The 19,688-nt window shown below is 42.0% G+C and overlaps 1 protein-coding gene across 2 annotated transcripts; it reads left to right on the top strand.

The window, feature by feature from the left end:
* The first annotated feature begins 27 nt into the window (after nt 1-27).
* On the top strand, nt 28-9,688 carry Mup4-ps2 (major urinary protein 4, pseudogene 2). Of its 2 annotated transcripts, none has more exons than XM_087551628.1 (7): nt 28-185; nt 494-627; nt 858-931; nt 1,619-1,729; nt 2,073-2,174; nt 2,344-2,389; nt 9,505-9,688. In XM_087551628.1, exons 1-6 carry the CDS (start codon nt 87-89, stop codon nt 2,367-2,369), a joined length of 546 nt encoding a protein of 181 aa, XP_087407754.1. In that variant the 5' UTR covers nt 28-86; the 3' UTR covers nt 2,370-2,389; nt 9,505-9,688. The 2 variants fall into 2 exon arrangements, with proteins under 2 accessions (XP_087407754.1, XP_087407753.1); XM_087551627.1 differs by having other exon boundaries at nt 9,430-9,688.
* Nucleotides 9,689-19,688: the final 10,000 nt, after the last annotated feature.

The raw sequence follows: 19,688 nt of genomic DNA, 5'->3' as shown, positions 1-19,688 counted from the left end.
AGATGAGCAAAGTGCTGGAGGTGGAGTGTGGGCACCATCAGCAGAGAGATTGTCCCGACAGAGAGGCAATTCTATTCCCTACCAACATGAAGCTGTTGCTGCTGCTGCTGTGTCTGGGCCTGACCCTGGTCTGTGGCCATGCAGAAGAAGCTAGTTTCAAGAGAGGGAACCTCGATGTTGACAAGGTAGGCTCAGCGAATAGTAACTTCTGACTCAGAGAGTGTTTTGGAGAACTCTTGAAGCCAAGCGGGTCCTCTGAGCGGATGGGTACAGTGGCTTGTTCTATTAGACAAAGGAATGGCTTCAGACCTTGAAGTAAGACCAGTTGTATGGTATTCAGATCTAACAAGGTTTGGGGACCTCTGCTCTCACTGAGAGGCAGGGACAGAATGTTAGGTATTGTGACAACTCTATCAAGCCAAATTCAAGAAGAAACACATCCATGTGGTATCCCTGCCCCCTTCTCCCTTAAGCATTTTCTTATCCATTACAGCTCAATGGGGATTGGTTTTCTATTGTCATGGCCTCTGACAAAAGAGAAAAGATAGAAGAGAATGGCAGCATGAGAGTTTTTATGCAGCACATCGATGTCTTGGAGAATTCCTTAGGCTTCAAGTTCTGTATTAAGTAAGTGAGGTGTCTGCCCTTAGCTGAGGAAGAAGAAATAAGAGCAAATTCGTGATTACTAAAGTATCAGACAGAAACAAAATAACCTTTAAAAAACAGCCATTTTGGTAATTTTGCAAAAATATTCAAAGGGTAAATGGAATCAGAAACTGGAGATACCTATAGAGTAGAGGGTGAAGAAGCCAGCCAGATGAAAAATCCCCTAAGCATCAGCTTGCTCTGTTTTACAGGGTAAATGGAGAGTGCAGGGAACTGTATTTGGTTGCCTACAAAACGCCAAAGGAAGGCGAATATTTTGTTGAATGTAAGTATATAGAAGGTCTATATATCTATCCACAAGGATTTAGTAAACCCTACCACCTTTATCGTGTGTGTGTGTGTGTGTGTGTGTGTGTGTGTGTGTGTGTGCGCGCGTGTGTCTGTGTGTGTGTGTGTTGCTGGGGATTCAACTCAGGAACTTGCATCTCCCAGTCAAACTTTCTACTAGGGAACTCACCACAACCCCTTGTAGAATCTCAAGCACTTCCTGACATGGTTGATTTAGCCAGGGACATGGGGTCCATCTAGTAGCTAGCACCCTGTGACAGGCAAGGGGGATAAGTATGGTGAGGTGGAATCTGATACTGCCCGGTAGCTAGCACCAGTGCACATTGATCAGGATGTAGCCATGTGAGACAGCAGACTTATGAAAGATAGACGTGTCGCTTGAAGGTGCTGAGGGAGGCAGGTGAGCCTCAGAGAGGATGAGAGAGAATGAGTCACTGCTGTGGCTAAGTGTTCTCTAGTGGGTGTCGTCCCAGGGCCCCTTCCTTAGAAGTTACTTCATCAAGTCCAGAAAGCTACAGATGGGAAGCAGCAGACATCCCTGCCCACCATCTCTTCCAGGATATTTACTTTAATGATTTTCATCTTTGGGGTAGAACAGGTAAAGGGTTTACATAATTACTTGCAGACCAGAGAATTTCTGAGCTGTGTCCCATGTCCTCCACAGATGACGGAGGGAATACATTTAATATACTTAAGACAGACTATGACAGATATGTCATGTTTCATCTCGTTAATTTCAAGGACGGGGAAACCTTCCAGCTGATGGAGCTTTACGGTAAAGTATTTCCACAAGGACACAGATCTTGGGGTGGGAAAACAGGAAGGAAACTCTAGCTTTAATATGGTCTTCCCAGGTCCTGCCTCTTCCTCACTTCCTGAAGGTCAGCGATGTTCACCTGTACCCTGCCTCAAGCACAGTGATAGGCACACTCTGAAATCTCTCCGTGTGCCAGAAGGCCATTCCGTGGGTGCCATATTCAGGATAGATTGGACCCACACCTGTCAACCGTGTCTCCAGATATTTTCTCACCCTTATGGGGGAGCCCCTGTCCCCTCACTTAGTTTTGTGGTCAGTGCCTAGGACACAGCTGCTACACACACTGCTGCTCTTTTCACAGGAAGAACAAAGGATCTGAGTTCAGATATCAAGGAAAAGTTTGCAAAACTATGTGTGGCGCATGGAATCACTAGGGAGAATATCATTGACGTAACCAAGACTGGTAAGTCAGGATTCACTTATTTTTCTCGTCCTGAATATTATATCATAGAAGAAATAAACCTGGGGGATTGGCTATCAGCCGTTTGTTGAAAGCTGGAGAGGCACCTCATTTCTTCTTCGGGGAATAACGTGGACCTGGTACCTGAACACGTTCTGTTCTCACCCTGCAGATCGCTGTCTCCAGGCCCGCGGTTGAAGAAAGGCCTGAGCCTCCAGGTGGGCAATCTCCAGTGAGAGCAAGGAGGGGGTGGGCATGGACCAGGCCTTCCAAAAGCGTTAGTATTGTGCACACAAATTATTATAAGAAGAATTTGATAAGGAGTTTTTGAGGAGAGCTTGAAAAATGGCTTTGAATTATGTGGATTTGTGACTATCTGGTCCTATTTTGAGCTCTAAAGTAAGGTGACACAAGCATTTAGGCAAGAAAACAAGGGAGTGAGTTTTCCATAGTTGCTGCACGGTTGTGTAAAAAGGGCTCAGCAATGTGTTAATTGTCATTAAGAGTTAAAGTTTGAAACAGAGAGTAGCAGGATGTGAGTATGACTGCTCTTCAGAGACTGTGGTCCTATTCCATCCCACTCTGGACAATAAGATCTTCATCTGAACTCCGTACAACCTTGGCTTCTTACCTGGAAGTGGAGTTGCATGATCTCCACTTCTCTTCCAGTTTGGAGAGCAGACTCCTTTGACCCCTCTTTCCCATTTCCCAAGACTTCACTCAGATAATGTAGGAAAGTCTTTAAAAGTGGCCAAGGCTTTCACCATTATTCCTCAAGGCAATGGCCATTCTTTTTTTTTTTTTTTTATTAACTTGAGTATTTCTTATATACATTTCAAGTGTTATTCCCTTTCCCGGTTTCCGGGCAAACATCCCCCTCCCCCCTCCGCTTCCTTATGGGTGTTCCCCTCCCAACCCTCCCCCCATTGCCGCCCTCCCCCCATAGTCTAGTTCACTGGGGGTTCAGTCTTAGCAGGACCCAGGGCTTCCCCTTCCACTGGTGCTCTTACTAGGATATTCATTGCTACCTATGGGGTCAGAGTCCAGGGTCAGTCCATGTATAGTCTTTAGGTAATGGCTTAGTCCCTGGAAGCTCTGGTTGCTTGATATTGTTGTACTTTTGGGGTCTCGAGCCCCTTCAAGCTCTTCCAGTTCTTTCTCTGATTCCTTCAACGGGGGACCTATTCTCAGTTCAGTGGTTTGCTGCTGGCATTCGCCTCTGTATTTGCTGTATTCTGGCTGTGTCTCTCAGGAGCGATCTACATCCGGCTCCTGTCTTTGCTTCATCCATCTTGTCTAATTGGGTGGCTGTATATGTATGGGCCACATGTGGGGCAGGCTCTGAATGGGTGTTCCTTCAGTCTCTGTTTTAATCTTTGCCTCTCCCTTCCCTGCCAAGGGTATTCTTTTTCCTCATTTAAAGAAGGAGTGAAGCATTCACATTTTGATCATCCGTCTTGAGTTTCGTTTGTTCTAGGGATCTAGGGTAATTCAAGCATTTGGGCTAATAGCCACTTATCAATGAGTGCATACCATGTATGTCTTTCTGTGATTGGGTTAGCTCACTCAGGATGATATTTTCCAGTTCCAACCATTTGCCTACGAATTTCATAAACTCGTTTTTGATAGCGGAGTAATATTCCATTGTGTAGATGTACCACATTTTCTGTATCCATTCCTCTGTTGAAGGGCATCTGGGTTCTTTCCAGTTTCTGGCTATTATAAATAAGGCTGCGATGAACATAGTGGAGCACGTGTCTCTTTTATATGTTGAAGCATCTTTTGGGTATATGCCCAAGAGAGGTATAGCTGGATCCTCAGGCAGTTCAATGTCCAATTTTCTGAGGAATCTCCAGACTGATTTCCAGAATGGTTTTACCAGTCTGCAATCTCAACAACAATGGAGGAGTGTTCCTCTTCCCCACATCCTCGCCAGCATCTGCTGTCACCTGAGTTTTTGATCTTAGCCATTCTCACTGTTGTGAGATGAAATCTCAGGTTTGTTTTGATTTGCATTTCCCTTATGACTAAAGATGTTGAACATTTCTTTAGGTGTTTCTCAGCCATTCGGCATTCCTCAGCTGTGAATTCTTTGTTTAGCTCTGAACCCCATTTTTTAATAGGGTTATTTGTTTCCCTGTGGTCTAACCTCTTGAGTTCTTTGTATATTTTGGATATAAGGCCTCTATCTGTTGTAGGATTGGTAAAGATCTTTTCCCAATCTGTTGGTTGCCGTTTTGTCCTAACCACAGTGTCCTTTGCCTTCCAGAAGCTTTGCAGTTTTATGAGATCCCATTTGTCAATTCTTGATCTTAGAGCATAAGCCATTGGTGTTTTGTTCAGGAAATTTTTTCCAGTGCCCATGTGTTCCAGATGCTTCCCTAGTTTTTCTTCTATTAGTTTTAGTGTGTCTGGTTTGATGTGGAGGTCCTTGATCCACTTGGACTTAAGCTTTGTACAGGGTGATAAGGATGGATCGATCTGCATTCTTCTACATGTTGCCCTCCAGTTGAACCAGCACCATTTGCTGAAAATGCTATCTTTTTTCCATTGGATGGTTTTGGCTCCTTTGTCAAAAATCAAGTGACCATAGGTGTGTGGGTTCATTTCTGGGTCTTCAATTCTATTCCATTGGTCTATCTGTCTGTCTCTGTACCAATACCATGCAGTTTTTATCACTATTGCTCTGTAATACTGCTTGAGTTCAGGGATAGTGATTCCCCCTGAAGTCCTTTTATTGTTGAGGATAGCTTTAGCTATCCTGGCTTTTTTGTTATTCCAGATGAATTTGCAAATTGTTCTGTCTAACTCTTTGAAGAATTGGATTGGTATTTTGATGGGGATTGCATTGAATCTGTAGATTGCTTTTGGTAAAATGGCCATTTTTACTATATTAATCCTGCCAATCCATGAGCATGGGAGATCTTTCCATCTTCTGAGGTCTTCTTCAATTTCCTTCTTCAGTGTCTTGAAGTTCTTATTGTACACATCTTTTACTTGCTTGGTTAAAGTCACACCGAGGTACTTCAGATTATTTGGGTCTATTATGAAGGGTGTTGTTTCCCTAATTTCTTTCTCGGCTTGTTTCTCTTTTGTGTAGAGGAAGGCTACTGATTTACTTGAGTTAATTTTATACCCAGCCACTTTGCTGAAGTTGTTTATCAGCTTTAGTAGTTCTCTGGTGGAACTTTTGGGATCACTTAAATATACTATCATATCATCTGCAAACAGTGATATTTTGACTTCTTCTTTTCCGATCTGTATCCCCTTGACCTCCTTTTGTTGTCTGATTGCTCTGGCTAGAACTTCAAGAACTATATTGAATAAGTAGGGAGAGAGTGGGCAGCCTTGTCTAGTCCCTGATTTTAGTGGGATTGCTTCGAGTTTCTCTCCATTTAGTTTAATGTTAGCAACTGGTTTGCTGTATATGGCTTTTACTATGTTCAGGTATGGGCCTTGAATTCCTATTCTTTCCAGGACTTTTATCATGAAGGGGTGTTGAATTTTGTCAAATGCTTTCTCAGCGTCTAATGAAATGATCATGTGGTTTTGTTCTTTCAGTTTGTTTATATAATGGATCACGTTGATGGTTTTCCGTATATTAAACCATCCCTTCATGCCTGGGATGAAGCCTACTTGGTCATGGTGGATGATTGTTTTGATGTGCTCTTGGATTCGGTTTGCCAGAATTTTGTTGAGTATTTTTGCGTCGATATTCATAAGGGAAATTGGTCTGAAGTTCTCTTTCTTTGTTGTGTCTTTGTGTGGTTTAGGTATAAGAGTAATTGTGGCTTCGTAGAAGGTATTCGGTAGTGATCCATCTGTTTCAATTTTGTGGAATAGTTTGGATAATATTGGTATGAGGTCTTCTAGGAAGGTTTGGTAGAATTCTGCACTAAACCCGTCTGGACCTGGGCTCTTTTTGGTTGGGAGACCTTTAATGACTGCTTCTATTTCTTTAGGAGTTATGGGGTTGTTTAACTGGTTTATCTGTTCCTGATTTAACTTCAGTACCTTGTATCTGTCTAGGAAATTGTCCATTTCCTGAAGATTTTCAAGTTTTGTTGAATATAGGTTTTTATAGTAAGATCTGATGATTTTTTGAATTTCCTCTGAATCTGTTGTTATGTCTCCCTTTTCATTTCTGATTTTGGTAATTTGGATGCACTCTCTGTGTCCTCTCGTTAGTCTGGCTAAGGGTTTATCTATCTTGTTGATTTTCTCAAAGAACCAACTTTTTGTTCTGTTGATTCTTTCTATGGTCCTTTTTGTTTCTACTTGGTTGATTTCAGCTCTGAGTTTGATTATTTCCTGCCTTCTACTCCTCCTGGGTGTATGTGCTTCTTTTTGTTCTAGAGCTTTTAGGTGCGCTGTCAAGCTGCTGACATATGCTCTTTCCTGTTTCTTTCTGCAGGCACTCAGCGCTATGAGTTTTCCTCTTAGCACAGCTTTCATTGTGTCCCATAAGTTTGGGTATGTTGTACCTTCATTTTCATTAAATTCTAAAAAGTTTTTAATTTCTTTCTTTATTTCTTCCTTGACCAGTTTATCATTGAGTAGAGCATTGTTCAATTTCCAAGTATATGTGGGCATTCTTCCTTGATTGTTATTGAAGACCAGTTTTAGGCCGTGGTGGTCCGATAGCACGCATGGGATTATTTCTATCTTTCTGTACCTGTTGAGGCCCGTTTTTTGACCAATTATATGGTCGATTTTGGAGAAAGTACCATGAGGAGCTGAGAAGAAGGTATATCCTTTTGCTTTAGGATAGAATGTTCTATAAATATCCGTTAAGTCCATTTGGCTCATGACTTCTCTTAGTCTGTCTACGTCTCTGTGTAATTTCTGTTTCCATGATCTGTCCATTGATGAGAGTGGGGTGTTGAAATCTCCCACTATTATTGTGTGAGGTGCAATGTGTGTTTTGAGCTTTAGTAAGGTTTCTTTTACGTATGTAGGTGCCCTTGTATTTGGGGCATAGATATTTAGGATCGAGAGTTCATCTTGGTGGATTTTTCCTTTGATGAATATGAAGTGTCCTTCCTTATCTTTTTTGATGACTTTTAGTTGAAAATTGATTTTATTTGATATTAGGATGGCTACTCCAGCTTGCTTCTTCTGACCATTTGCTTGGAAAGTTGTTTTCCAGCCTTTCACTCTGAGGTAGTGTCTGTCTTTGTCTCTGAGGAGTGCTTCCTGTAGGCAGCAGAATGCAGGGTCCTCGTTGCGTATCCAGTTTGTTAATCTATGTCTTTTTATTGGGGAGTTGAGGCCATTGATGTTGAGAGATATTAAGGAATAGTGATTATTGCTTCCCGTTATATTCATATTTGGATGTGAGGTTATGTTTGTGTGCTTTCATTCTCTTTGTTTTGTTGCCAAGACGATTAGTTTCTTGCTTCTTCTAGGGTATAGCTTGCCTCCTTATGTTGGGCTTTACCATTTATTATCCTTTGTAGTGCTGGATTTGTAGAAAGATATTGTGTAAATTTGGTTTTGTCATGGAATATCTTGGTTTCTCCATCTATGTTAATTGAGAGTTTTGCAGGATACAGTAACCTGTGCTGGCATTTGTGTTCTCTTAGGGTCTGTATGACATCAGTCCAGGATCTTCTGGCCTTCATAGTTTCTGGCGAGAAGTCTGGTGTGATTCTGATAGGTCTGCCTTTATATGTTACTTGACCTTTTTCCCTTACTGCTTTTAATATTCTTTCTTTATTTTGTGTGTTTGGTGTTTTGACTATTATGTGACGGGAGGTGTTTCTTTTCTGGTCCAATCTATTTGGAGTTCTGTAGGCTTCTTGTATGCCTATGGGTATCTCTTTTTTTAGATTAGGGAAGTTTTCTTCTATGATTTTGTTGAAGATATTTACTGGTCCTTTGAGCTGGGAGTCTTCACTCTCTTCTATACCTATTATCCTTAGGTTTGATCTCCTCATTGAGTCCTGGATTTCCTGTATGTTTTGGACCAGTAGCTTTTTCCGCTTTACATTATCTTTGACAGTTGAGTCAATGATTTCTATGGAATCTTCTGCTCCTGAGATTCTTTCTTCCATCTCCTGTATTCTGTTGGTGAAGCTTCTATCTACAGTTCCTTGTCTCTTCTTTTCGTTTTCTATATCCAAGGTTGTTTCCATGTGTTCTTTCTTGATTGCTTCTATTCCCATTTTTAATTCCTTCAACTGTTTGATTGTGTTTTCCTGGAATTCTTTCAGGGATTTTTGAGACTTCTCTCTATGGGCTTCTACTTGTTTAATTATGTTTTCCTGGAATTCTTTCAGGCATTTTTGTGATTCCTCTCTGTAGGCTTCTACTTGTTCTCTAAGGGAGTTCTTACGTCTTTCTTGAAGTCCTCCAGCATCATGATGAAATATGATTTTGAAACTAGATCTTGCTTTTCTGGTGTGTTTGGATATTCCATGTTTATTTTGGTGGGAGAATTGGGCTCCGATGGTGCCATGTCGTGTTGGTTTCTGTTGCTTGGTTTCCTGCGCTTGCCTCTCGCCATCAGATTGTCTCTAGTGTTACTTTGTTCTGCTATTTCTGACAGTGGCTAGACTGCCCTATAAGCCTGTGTGTCAGGAGTGCTGTAAACCTGTTTTCCTCTCTTTCAGTCAGTTATGGGGACAGAGTGTTCTGCTTTCGGGCGTGTAGTTTTTCCTCTCTACAGGTCTTCAGCTGTTCCTGTGTGCCTGTGTCTTGAGTTCACCAGGCAGCTTTCTTGCAGCAGAATAGTTGGTCTTACCTGTAGTCTCGAGGCTCAAGTTCGCTCGTGGGGTGCTGCCCACGGGCTCTCTGCGGCGGCAGCAACCAGGAATACCTGTGCCGCCCCTTCCGGGAGCTTCAGTGCACCAGGGTTCCAGATGGCCTTTGGTGTTTTCCTCTGGCCTCCGAGATGTATGTACAGAGAGCAGTCTCTTCTGGTTTCCCAGGTTTGTCTGCCTCTCTGAAGGTTTAGCTCTCCCTCCCATGGGATTTGGGTGCAGAGAACTGTTTATCCGGTCTGTTTCCTTCAGGTTCCGGCGGTGTCTCAGGCAGGGGTCCTGCTGCTCCTGGGCCGGCAATGACCATTCTTCAGAGCTTCTTATGCCGAAGGTTGTGGAACCAAGCCTCAGACCTTTTGTTACTTCATTTTTCATATGCCATCCATTAGGAAAGAGTAATTTATTCTATGCCTTTAATCCCTGTTTTCTGGCAAATAATGTTGATTAGATTGCAGGGCAAGATCTATTTCTTCATCCTTTGTTCTATACAACAGAGTGCCTCTCTGTCCAGAAGTCAATCGAAGACGTTCGTAATGGGTTCCTGTATTCTTTCTTCCTGGATTACTCAGTGCTGAGTGGAGACTTCTCACCAGGACTCCAGCATCCCCATTTCCTGTCCATGGAGCATCCTGAGACAAATTCTGCGATCTGATTTCCATCCTGTGTCACAGAAAAGTGCAATCCTGGTCTCTCCAGCATCTTCCCTAGTTACCCAGGACAACACATCGAGAATTAAAAGCTTTCTTAAATTTCTCTTTGTCCCACCCATGATCATTCCGCACAAATTTCTTGCTCTTGCAGTTCAATAAATGATTACCCTTGCACTTAAATGTATGTCTATGTGTCCAGAGAGCTAACCCCTGAGAGAATGAGGGGACCTCCTGAGTTCTGTGCCCAAGATCCTTCCTCATGTCCCAGAATCTAAGCTGAGTCTCAGGATTTCACCACCTCTGGAGCAGTCCCAAGACCTGATGAATGCTCTCTAGGGCTCCTGCCTTAGAGGCTTTATAAGGACAATAGAGGCATGAGACTTGCTGCATGATTCTTCCATCCATAGACTATGATTTCCAATAGATCGAGGAGAGACACATCTTTCTAAGGCTATGGCTGCTCAACATGGTTCAGGACATGCCAGGGGTCGGGGGAGGTCTGGTCATTAGAGGCCCAATGGATAAAGACAAAAGTTTGCCCAGTACCCCATAGCATCCTCTGGCCCCTAGATCAAGAGATTAAATTTGGTTCAAGCTCAGGATCCTGAATCAAGTTCTTGCTGTGGTTTGCTACAATATGGTAAAACGCTGTTCAGAGAGCCAACCAATTTTGCTGAAATCTTTCTCTGTCTCTCTGTCTCCCCCACCCCTGCCACAGTCCACATCATTCTCTGACCAAAGCCTCCTCAGTGGCTTCAGCCGCATCCATGCACCACTGTGCCTGGCTTTTCACTTTTAGACTTGGCAAAAATTTAAGAGACAAAAAAAAACAAAAAACAAAAAACAAAAACAAAAAACAAAAAACAAACCAAAAAACCCCAAACAAACAAAAAAGCCAAATTGTTCACAAGCTAAGCTATTCTTGAGAATACTTACAAAATTAGGTAAGAGTTCCAGTCCAGGACTCTGTGGAAGATAGAGAGTGGCCTGACAATGGTGCCATAAGTCTAAAGACCGCAACCCAGAGAAAGGTACAGACAAACTCGCTAGTCCCAGATCAACATGGCAGCTGGAGTTCACCCTAAAGCCTTCCCCCTTCGATGCCAAACACTTTGTGGAAATGAAATGTGAAATAGTAGAAACATTCAAAGCCAAGGAAGAAAGAAACACCAGAGACAGAGCCAATCCCTTTGTAAAGAAGAAGAGAGGGAAGAGGTGAGGGTTGATACGGTAGAACTGTCCAATTCTCTGTGGACTGAATAAGAATGATAGGAGTCAGTAACGTACATGGATGTGTCTGTGGCTTTTCCTCAGAAGGAATGGGAGCAGCTGGAACCTGGGCAGAGAAACGAGTGCAAGGGTACAAGCTAGAGAACTGCAGCAATCCAGCCTCAATAGGTAAGGACAGTTCCCCAACACCCAGAACATGTTCCCTGCGGTCCCTTCTTCTTCAAGCCCTTCATGTTGCTCCTTGATGTTTTCTTGTTTTGTTTTGTTTTATTTTGGTAGTGGTGGTGATGGTGGTGGTCGTAGGTCAGGGAGTTTTGTTCTCTTTTTAGTACTGTTAGGGTTTTCAATCTCAGCCCATGCCTGGACAGAAAATACTAAGACACCATGGGTTCACGGGGCGAGGTTTAATGAGAGAAGAGTAGAAGAGAGGAAAGGTGGCCAAGTCATGGGCACATGGGGGGAAGGGGTGGGAAAAGAACAGAGAACAACAAAGAGCAAGAGGAGAAAGAGAGGGTAAGAAGGAATAAGAGGTGGGGGGGCAAGCAGCTCCTTTTATAGTGTCAGGTATATATATGGCCGTTGCTAGGAAACTGTGGGGCAGAGCATACCTGGCTGCTGCCAAGTAGCTGTGGGGGTGGAGCTTAGACAGAGTAGCAAAAAGTGCTAGGAGTGATGCTTGTGCCATTGCCTCCAAAAGGGAAGGTGTACTTAAAAGGGAGGTTCATGGGCATCCTTATTTTGAAACATCAGAAGTTCATTAGCCTTGAAAGATCCTGGAGTAAAAAAGTTGGTGCTTGATTTCTGAAATGGTTGGTCGAACCCTCAGTGTTTACCATTTCTTATGAGCAGGAAATCATGATCCCAGACAAGGCCCAGTCTCTAAGTTGGATGGAGAAGAGGAGCGGTGGTCTTCAGTGAGGGCGAATAAGGACAGCCCAAGTAGTCTGCACAGGCTCAAGAAAACGGGAACCAGTGCAAGTAAGTCTTTAGTTTCTTGGTGGTAAGTTTGGAATTCTTCAAAGAGTAATTTGAAAACTTTCATTAGGGCTGGGGATACAGCTCAGAATAGAGAGTGATTTCTCACAAGGACCTAGATTTGATCCCCAATATGTAAAAAATTTTTTTTCTTAAAAGTGCCGGGTTTTTGTCTCTTAACCAGGAACTAGTAGAAAAAACACCAGAATCTCTCATGAGAAAAGGAATTCACAGTACAGATGTTTTCTTACCTTGGAGATTCTAATTATCGCCTTCTCCTCTAAACCTGTCCACATGAGCAGCTCGCTACAAGCTTTTATTTCATGGAGAAGAAAAGAATGGGTGAATGGAACCACTTAATTACTCCTTAAATCACTGCTTGGATGTGGTAGTTACCCGCTGTAGCGCACTTTCAAATGGTCAGAGCGAGTCGCCTGGCTCAGGGGTAGGCATGCATAAACTCTTTATAGAAGAGGTGCAGCAATTCCAAATGCCATGCTACAGGGTAGACTGAGATTCATGGTCTTCCATAAGGAGCAAGAGTATAGTCAGTCACCATTCTGACAGTGGTAGGGAGAAAGCTGAAATCCAGGGCTCAGTAGCCTGAAGTCACCTCCCTCACCTAGCCCCTTCCCTACTGTATACTTATTGCTTAGCCTCCAGAAGACTCTTCAATGTTCAATCTTGTTCCTCTTCACCATATTTAAAAAAGAATCCTCAATTTTCCCTGTCCTCTCCCTGCACACCAGTTCCCTAATTGTCATATTTTCTAGTAATAAATTTAGACATTCTTAGATCAGTCTCTTTTCTGTATCTCTGGAGATGGTGGACACTCCTAATAATTTTGTTTCCTTCCATTGACTACAAAACTCCTCATACCCCTGCTCTGTAAGTGTCCATCTGTCCTTAATCCCTGGGATGATTTGAATGAGATAACCCCCCATAGTCTCAGGCATTTGAGACATCACCCAGTTGGTGGGTGTTTTCATTAGGGCTGGCCCAACTGCGTTTGTGCCATACACAGAGGTATGGCCTGTTTCCTACTTACAGATCAAGATGTGACTTTCAGCTTCCTGCTCTGTGATGGTCCCTTGCTGCCATGCCTCTCTGTCATGACTGTAGAAAGAGAGATATCTCTCTGAAACCATCTGCCCCCTGTTGTCACTGTCATGGCGTTTTATCACAGCAATATGAAAGTAACTAATGCAAACACTCTCTAGTCAACCTTCTTGCCCTCTAGTGCCCTTGTTAATGGCTGTCAACTTTAAGTTCTTGCTGTGTCTTTATTTTTTTCATCTTTAATAACTTGAGTATTTCTAATTTACATTTCGATTGTATTCCCCTTCCCGGTTTCCGGTCCAACATCCCCGTAGCCCCTCCCCCTCCCCTTCTATATGGGCTTCCCCTTCCCATTCTCCCCCCATTACCACCCTCCCCCCAACAATCTCGTTCACTGTGGGTTATTCTTGACAGGAACAAGGGCTTCCCCTTCCACTGGTGCTCTTACTAGGCTATTCATTGCTACCTATGAGGTTGGAGCCCAGGGTCAGCCCATGTATGGTCTTTGGGTAGTGGCTTAGTCCCTGGATTTCTGTGTCTTTAAATGGATGAGTTATCAGCTCCCCTTACTTTGCTGATGGTTCCTTAATGTCATATGTCCTGGTGTTCTAGTCCTCTATTGCATCTTTCCAAAAGATCTCCCAGTATGTAAATACAAGCTAATTTTTCTAGACTGGCAGCTTCTAGGTGGACATCTCCGATGTCTTTGTCGTACCTTCTTTTTTTTTAAACGTTTTAATATTTATTCGAATTATCACATGACTCAAAACAATGGACGGCAAAGACTAGAACTGAGTTAAAAGTGAGGAAAATAAAAGAATGCCTTAAAGTAATTTTATCTGAATTGCTTAGGCTACCCATAATTCTCATTATAAATCAGTATTTTCTTTTTTTTTCTTTTTTTTTTATTAACTTGAGTATTTCTTATATACATTTCAAGTGTTATTCCCTTTCCCGGTATCCGGGCAAACATCCCCCTCCCCCCTCCCCTTCCTTATGGGTGTTCCCCTCCCAACCCTCCCCCCATTGCCGCCCTCCCCCCACCAGTCTAGTTCACTGGGGGTTCAGTCTTAGCAGGACCCAGGGCTTCCCCTTCCACTGGTGCTCTTACTAGGATATGCATTGCTACCTATGAGGTCAGAGTCCAGGGTCAGTCCATGTATAGTCTTTGTGTAGGGGCTTAGTCCCTGGAAGCTCTGGTTGCTTGGCATTGTTGTACATATGGAGTCTCGAGCCCCTTCAAGCTCTTCCAGTTCTTTCTCTGATTCCTTCAACGGGGGTCCTATTCTCAGTTCAGTGGTTTGCTGCTGGCATTCGCCTCTGTATTTGCTGTATTCTGGCTGTGTCTCTTAGGAGCGATCTACATCCGGCTCCTGTCGGTCTGCACTTCTTTGCTTCATCCATCTTGTCTAATTGGGTGGCTGTATATGTATGGGCCACATGTGGGGCAGACTCTGAATGGGTGTTCCTTCAGTCTCTGTTTTAATCTTTGCCTCTCTCTTCCCTGCCAAGGGTATTCTTGTTCCCCTTTTAAAGAAGGAGTGAAGCATTCACATTTTGATCATCCGTCTTGAGTTTCATTTGCTCTAGGCATCTAGGGTAATTCAAGCATTTGGGCTAATAGCCACTTATCAATGAGTACATACCATGTATGTCTTTCTGTGATTGGGTTAGCTCACTCAGGATGATGTTTTCCAGTTCCAACCATTTGCTTACGAATTTCATAAAGTCGTTGTTTTTGATAGCTGAGTAATATTCCATTGTGTAGATGTACCACATTTTCTGTATCCATTCCTCTGTTGAAGGGCATCTGGGTTCTTTCCAGCTTCTGGCTATTATAAATAAGGCTGCAATGAACATAGTGGAGCACGTGACTTTTTTATATGTTGGGGCATCTTTTGGGTATATGCCCAAGAGAGGTATAGCTGGATCCTCAGGCAGTTCAATGTCCAATTTTCTGAGGATTCTCCAGACTGATTTCCAGAATGGTTGTACCAGTTTGCAATCCCACCAACAATGGAGGAGTGTTTCTCTTCCTCCACATCCTCGCCAGCATCTGTTGTCCCCTGAGTTTTTGATCTTAGCCATTCTCACTGGTGTGAGGTGAAATCTCAGGGTTGTTTTGATTTGCATATCCCTTATGACTAAAGATGTTGAACATTTCTTTAGGTGTTTCTCAGGCATTCGGCATTCCTCAGCTGTGAATACTTTGTTTAGCTCTGAACCCCATTTTTAATAGGGTTATTTGTTTCCCTGCGGTCTAACTTCTTGAGTTCTTTGTATATTTTGGATATAAGGCCTCTATCTGTTGTAGGATTGGTAAAGATCTTTTCCCAATCTGTTGGTTGCCGTTTTGTCCTAACCACCCTGTCCTTTGCCTTACAGAAGCTTTGTAGTTTTATGAGATCCCATTTGTCGATTCTTGATCTTAGAGCGTAAGCCATTGGTGTTTTGTTTAGGAAATTTTTTCCAGTGCCCATGTGTTCCAGATGCTTCCCTAGTTTTTCTTCTATTAGTTTGAGTGTGTCTTGTTTGATGTGGAGGTCCTTGATCCACTTGGACTTAAGCTTTGTACAGGGTGATAAGGATGGATCGATCTGCATTCTTCTACATGTTGACCTCCAGTTGAACCAGCACCATTTGCTGAAAATGCTATCTTTTTTCCATTTGATGGTTTTGGCTCCTTTGTCAAAAATCAAGTGACCATAGGTGTGTGGGTTCATTTCTGGGTCTTCAATTCTATTCCATTGGTCTATCTGTCTGTCTCTGTACCAATACCATGCAGTTTTTATCACTATTGCTCTGTAATACTGCTTGAGTTCAGGGATAGTGATTCCCCCTGAAGTCCTTTTATTGTTGAGGATAGCTTTAGCTATCCTGGGTTTTTTGTTATTCCAGATGAATTTGCAAATTGTTCTGTCTAACTCTTTGAAGAATTGGATTGGTATTTTGATGGGGATTGCATTGAATCTGTAGATTGCTTTTGGTAAAATGGCCATTTTTACTATATTAATCCTGCCAATCCATGAGCATGGGAGATCTTTCCATCTTCTGAGGTCTTCTTCAATTTCCTTCTTCAGTGTCTTGTAGTTCTTATTGTACAGATCTTTTACTTGCTTGGTTAAAGTCACACTGAGGTACTTTATATTATTTGGGTCTATTATGAAGGGTGTCGTTTCCCTAATTTCTTTCTCGGCTTGTTTCTCTTTTGTGTAGAGGAAGGCTACTGATTTACTTGAGTTAATTTTATACCCAGCCACTTTGCTGAAGTTGTTTATCAGCTTTAGTAGTTCTCTGGTGGAACTTTTGGGATCACTTAAATACACTATCATATCATCTGCAAACAGTGATATTTTGACTTCTTCTTTTCCGATCTGTATCCCCTTGACCTCCTTTTGTTGTCTGATTGCTCTGGCTAGAACTTCAAGAACTATATTGAATAAGTAGGGAGAGAGTGGGCAGCCTTGTCTAGTCCCTGATTTTAGTGGGATTGCTTCGAGTTTCTCTCCATTTAGTTTAATGTTAGCAACTGGTTTGCTGTATATGGCTTTTACTATGTTCAGGTATGGGCCTTGAATTCCTATTCTTTCCAGGACTTTTATCATGAAGGGGTGTTGAATTTTGTCAAATGCTTTCTCAGCGTCTAATGAAATGATCATGTGGTTTTGTTCTTTCAGTTTGTTTATATAATGGATCACGTTGATGGTTTTCCTTATATTAAACCATCCCTGCATGCGTGGGATGAAGTCTACTTGGTCATGGTGGATGATTGTTTTGATGTGCTCTTGGATTCGGTTTGCCAGAATTTTGTTGAGTATTTTTGCATCGATATTCATAAGGGAAATTGGTCTGAAGTTCTCTTTCTTTGTTGTGTCTTTGTGTGGTTTAGGTATAAGAGTAATTGTGGCTTCGTAGAAGGAATTCGGTAGTGTTCCATCTGTTTCAATTGTGTGGAATAGTTTGGATAATATTGGTATGAGGTCTTCTAGGAAGGTTTGGTAGAATTCTGCACTAAACCCGTCTGGACCTGGGCTCTTTTTGGTTGGGAGACCTTTAATGACTGCTTCTATTTCTTTAGGAGTTATGGGGTTGTTTAACTGGTTTATCTGTTCCTGATTTAACTTCAGTACCTGGTATCTGTCTAGGAAATTGTCCATTTCCTGAAGATTTTCAAGTTTTGTTGAATATAGGTTTTTATAGTAAGATCTGATGATTTTTTGAATTTCCTCTGAATCTGTTGTTATGTCTCCCTTTTCCTTTCTGATTTTGTTAATTTGTACACACTCTCTGTGTCCTCTCCTTAGTCTGGCTAAGGGTTTATCTATCTTGTTGATTTTCTCAAAGAACCAACTTTTGGTTCTGTTGATTCTTTCTATGGTCCTTTTTGTTTCTACTTGGTTGATTTCAGCTCTGAGTTTGATTATTTCCTGCCTTCTACTCCTCCTGGGTGTATGTGCTTCTTTTTGTTCTAGAGTTTTTAGGTGTGCTGTCAAGCTGCTGACATATGCTCTTTCCTGTTTCTTTCTGCAGGCACTCAGCGCTATGAGTTTTCCTCTTAGCACAGCTTTCATTGTGTCCCATAAGTTTGGGTATGTTGTACCTTCATTTTCTCTAAATTCTAAAAAGTTTTTAATTTCTTTCTTTATTTCTCTCTTGACCAGGTTATCATTGAGTAGAGCATTGTTCAATTTCCAAGTATATGTGGGCATTCTTCCTTGATTGTTATTGAAGACCAGTTTTAGGCCGTGGTGGTCCGATAGCACGCAGGGGATTATTTCTATCTTTCTGTACCTGTTGAGGCCTATTTTTTGACCAATTATATGGTCAATTTTGGAGAAAGTACCATGAGGAGCTGAGAAGAAGGTATATCCTTTTGCTTTAGGATAGAATGTTCTATAAATATCCGTTAAGTCCATTTGGTTCATGACTTCTCTTAGTCTGTCTACATCTCTGTTCAATTTCTGTTTCCATGATCTGTCCATTGATGAGAGTGGGGTGTTGAAATCTCCCACTATTATTGTGTGAGGTGCAATGTGTGTTTTGAGCTTTAGTAAGGTTTCTTTTACGTATGTAGGTGCCCTTGTATTTGGGGCATAGATATTTAGGATCGAGAGTTCATCTTGGTGGATTTTTCCTTTGATGAATATGAAGTGTCCTTCCTTATCTTTTTTGATGACTTTTAGTTGAAAATTGATTTTATTTGATATTAGGATGGCTACTCCAGCTTGCTTCTTCTGACCATTTGCTTGGAAAGTTGTTTTCCAGCCTTTCACTCTGAGGTAGTGTCTGTCTTTGTCTCTGAGGTGTGTTTCCTGTAGGCAGCAGAATGCAGGGTCCTCGTTGCGTATCCAGTTTGTTAATCTATGTCTTTTTATTGGGGAGTTGAGGCCATTGATGTTGAGAGATATTAAGGAATAGTGATTATTGCTTCCCGTTACATTAATATTTGGATGTGAGGTTATGTTTGTGTGCTTTCATTCTCTTTGTTTTGTTGCCAAGACGATTAGTTTCTTGCTTCTTCTAGGTTATAACTTGCCTCCTTATGTTGGGCTTTACCATTTATTATCCTTTGTAGTGCTGGATTTGTAGAAAGATATTGTGTAAATTTGGTTTTGTCACGGAATATCTTGGTTTCTCCATCTATGTTAATTGAGAGTTTTGCAGGATACAGTAACCTGTGCTGGCATTTGTGTTCTCTTAGGGTCTGTATGACATCAGTCCAGGATCTTCTGGCCTTCATAGTTTCTGGCGAGAAGTCTGGTGTGATTCTGATAGGTCTGCCTTTATATGTTACTTGACCTTTTTCCCTTACTGCTTTTAATATTCTTTCTTTATTTTGTGTGTTTGGTGTTTTGACTATTATGTGACGGGAGGTGTTTCTTTTCTGGTCCAATCTATTTGGAGTTCTGTAGGCTTCTTGTATGCCTATGGGTATCTCTTTTTTTAGATTAGGGAAGTTTTCTTCTATGATTTTGTTGAAGATATTTACTGGTCCTTTGAGCTGGGAGTCTTCACTCTCTTCTATACCTATTATCCTTAGGTTTGATCTTCTCATTGAGTCCTTGATTTCCTGTATGTTTTGGACCAGTAGCTTTTTCCGCTTTACATTATCTTTGACAGTTGAGTCAATGATTTCTATGGAATCTTCTGCTCCTGATATTCTCTCTTCCATCTCTTGTATTCTGTTGGTGAAGCTTGTATCTACAGCTCCTTGTCTCTTCTTTTGGTTTTCTATATCCAAGGTTGTTTGCATGTGTTCTTTCTTGATTGCTTCTATTTCCATTTTTAATTCCTTCAACTGTTTGATTGTGTTTTCCTGGAATTCTTTCAGGGATTTTTGCGATTCCTCTCTGTAGGCTTCTACTTGTTTATTAATGTTTTCCTGTGTTTCCCTAAGGGAGTTCTTCACATCTTTCTTGAAGTCCTCCAGCATCATGATCAAATATGATTTTGAAACTAGATCTTGCTTTTCTGGTGTGTTTGGATATTCCATGTTTGTTTTGGTGGGAGAATTGGGCTCTGATGATGCCAAGTAGTCTTGGTTTCTGTTGCTTGGGTTCCTGCGCTTGCCTCTCGCCATCAGATTATCTCTAGTGTTACTTTGTTCTGCTATTTCTGACAGTGGCTAGACTGTCCTATAAGCCTGTGTGTCAGGAGTGCTGTAGACCTGTTTTCCTGTTTTCTTTCAGCCAGTTATGGGAACAGAGTGTTCTGCTTTCGGGCGTGTAGTTTTTCCTCTCTACAGGTCTTCAGCTGTTCCTGTGTGCCTGTGTCTTGAGTTCACCAGGCAGCTTTCTTGCTGCAGAAAATTTGGTCTTACCTGTGGTCCTGAGGCTCAA

Source organism: Rattus norvegicus, chromosome 5, assembly GCF_021556685.1.
Source record: "Rattus norvegicus strain SHRSP/BbbUtx chromosome 5, alternate assembly SHRSP_T2T, whole genome shotgun sequence".
Classification (NCBI taxonomy): Eukaryota; Metazoa; Chordata; class Mammalia; order Rodentia; family Muridae; genus Rattus; species Rattus norvegicus.
The sequence above is the reverse complement of the archived record's forward strand: the minus strand, read 5'-3'. Positions and strand labels throughout refer to the sequence as shown.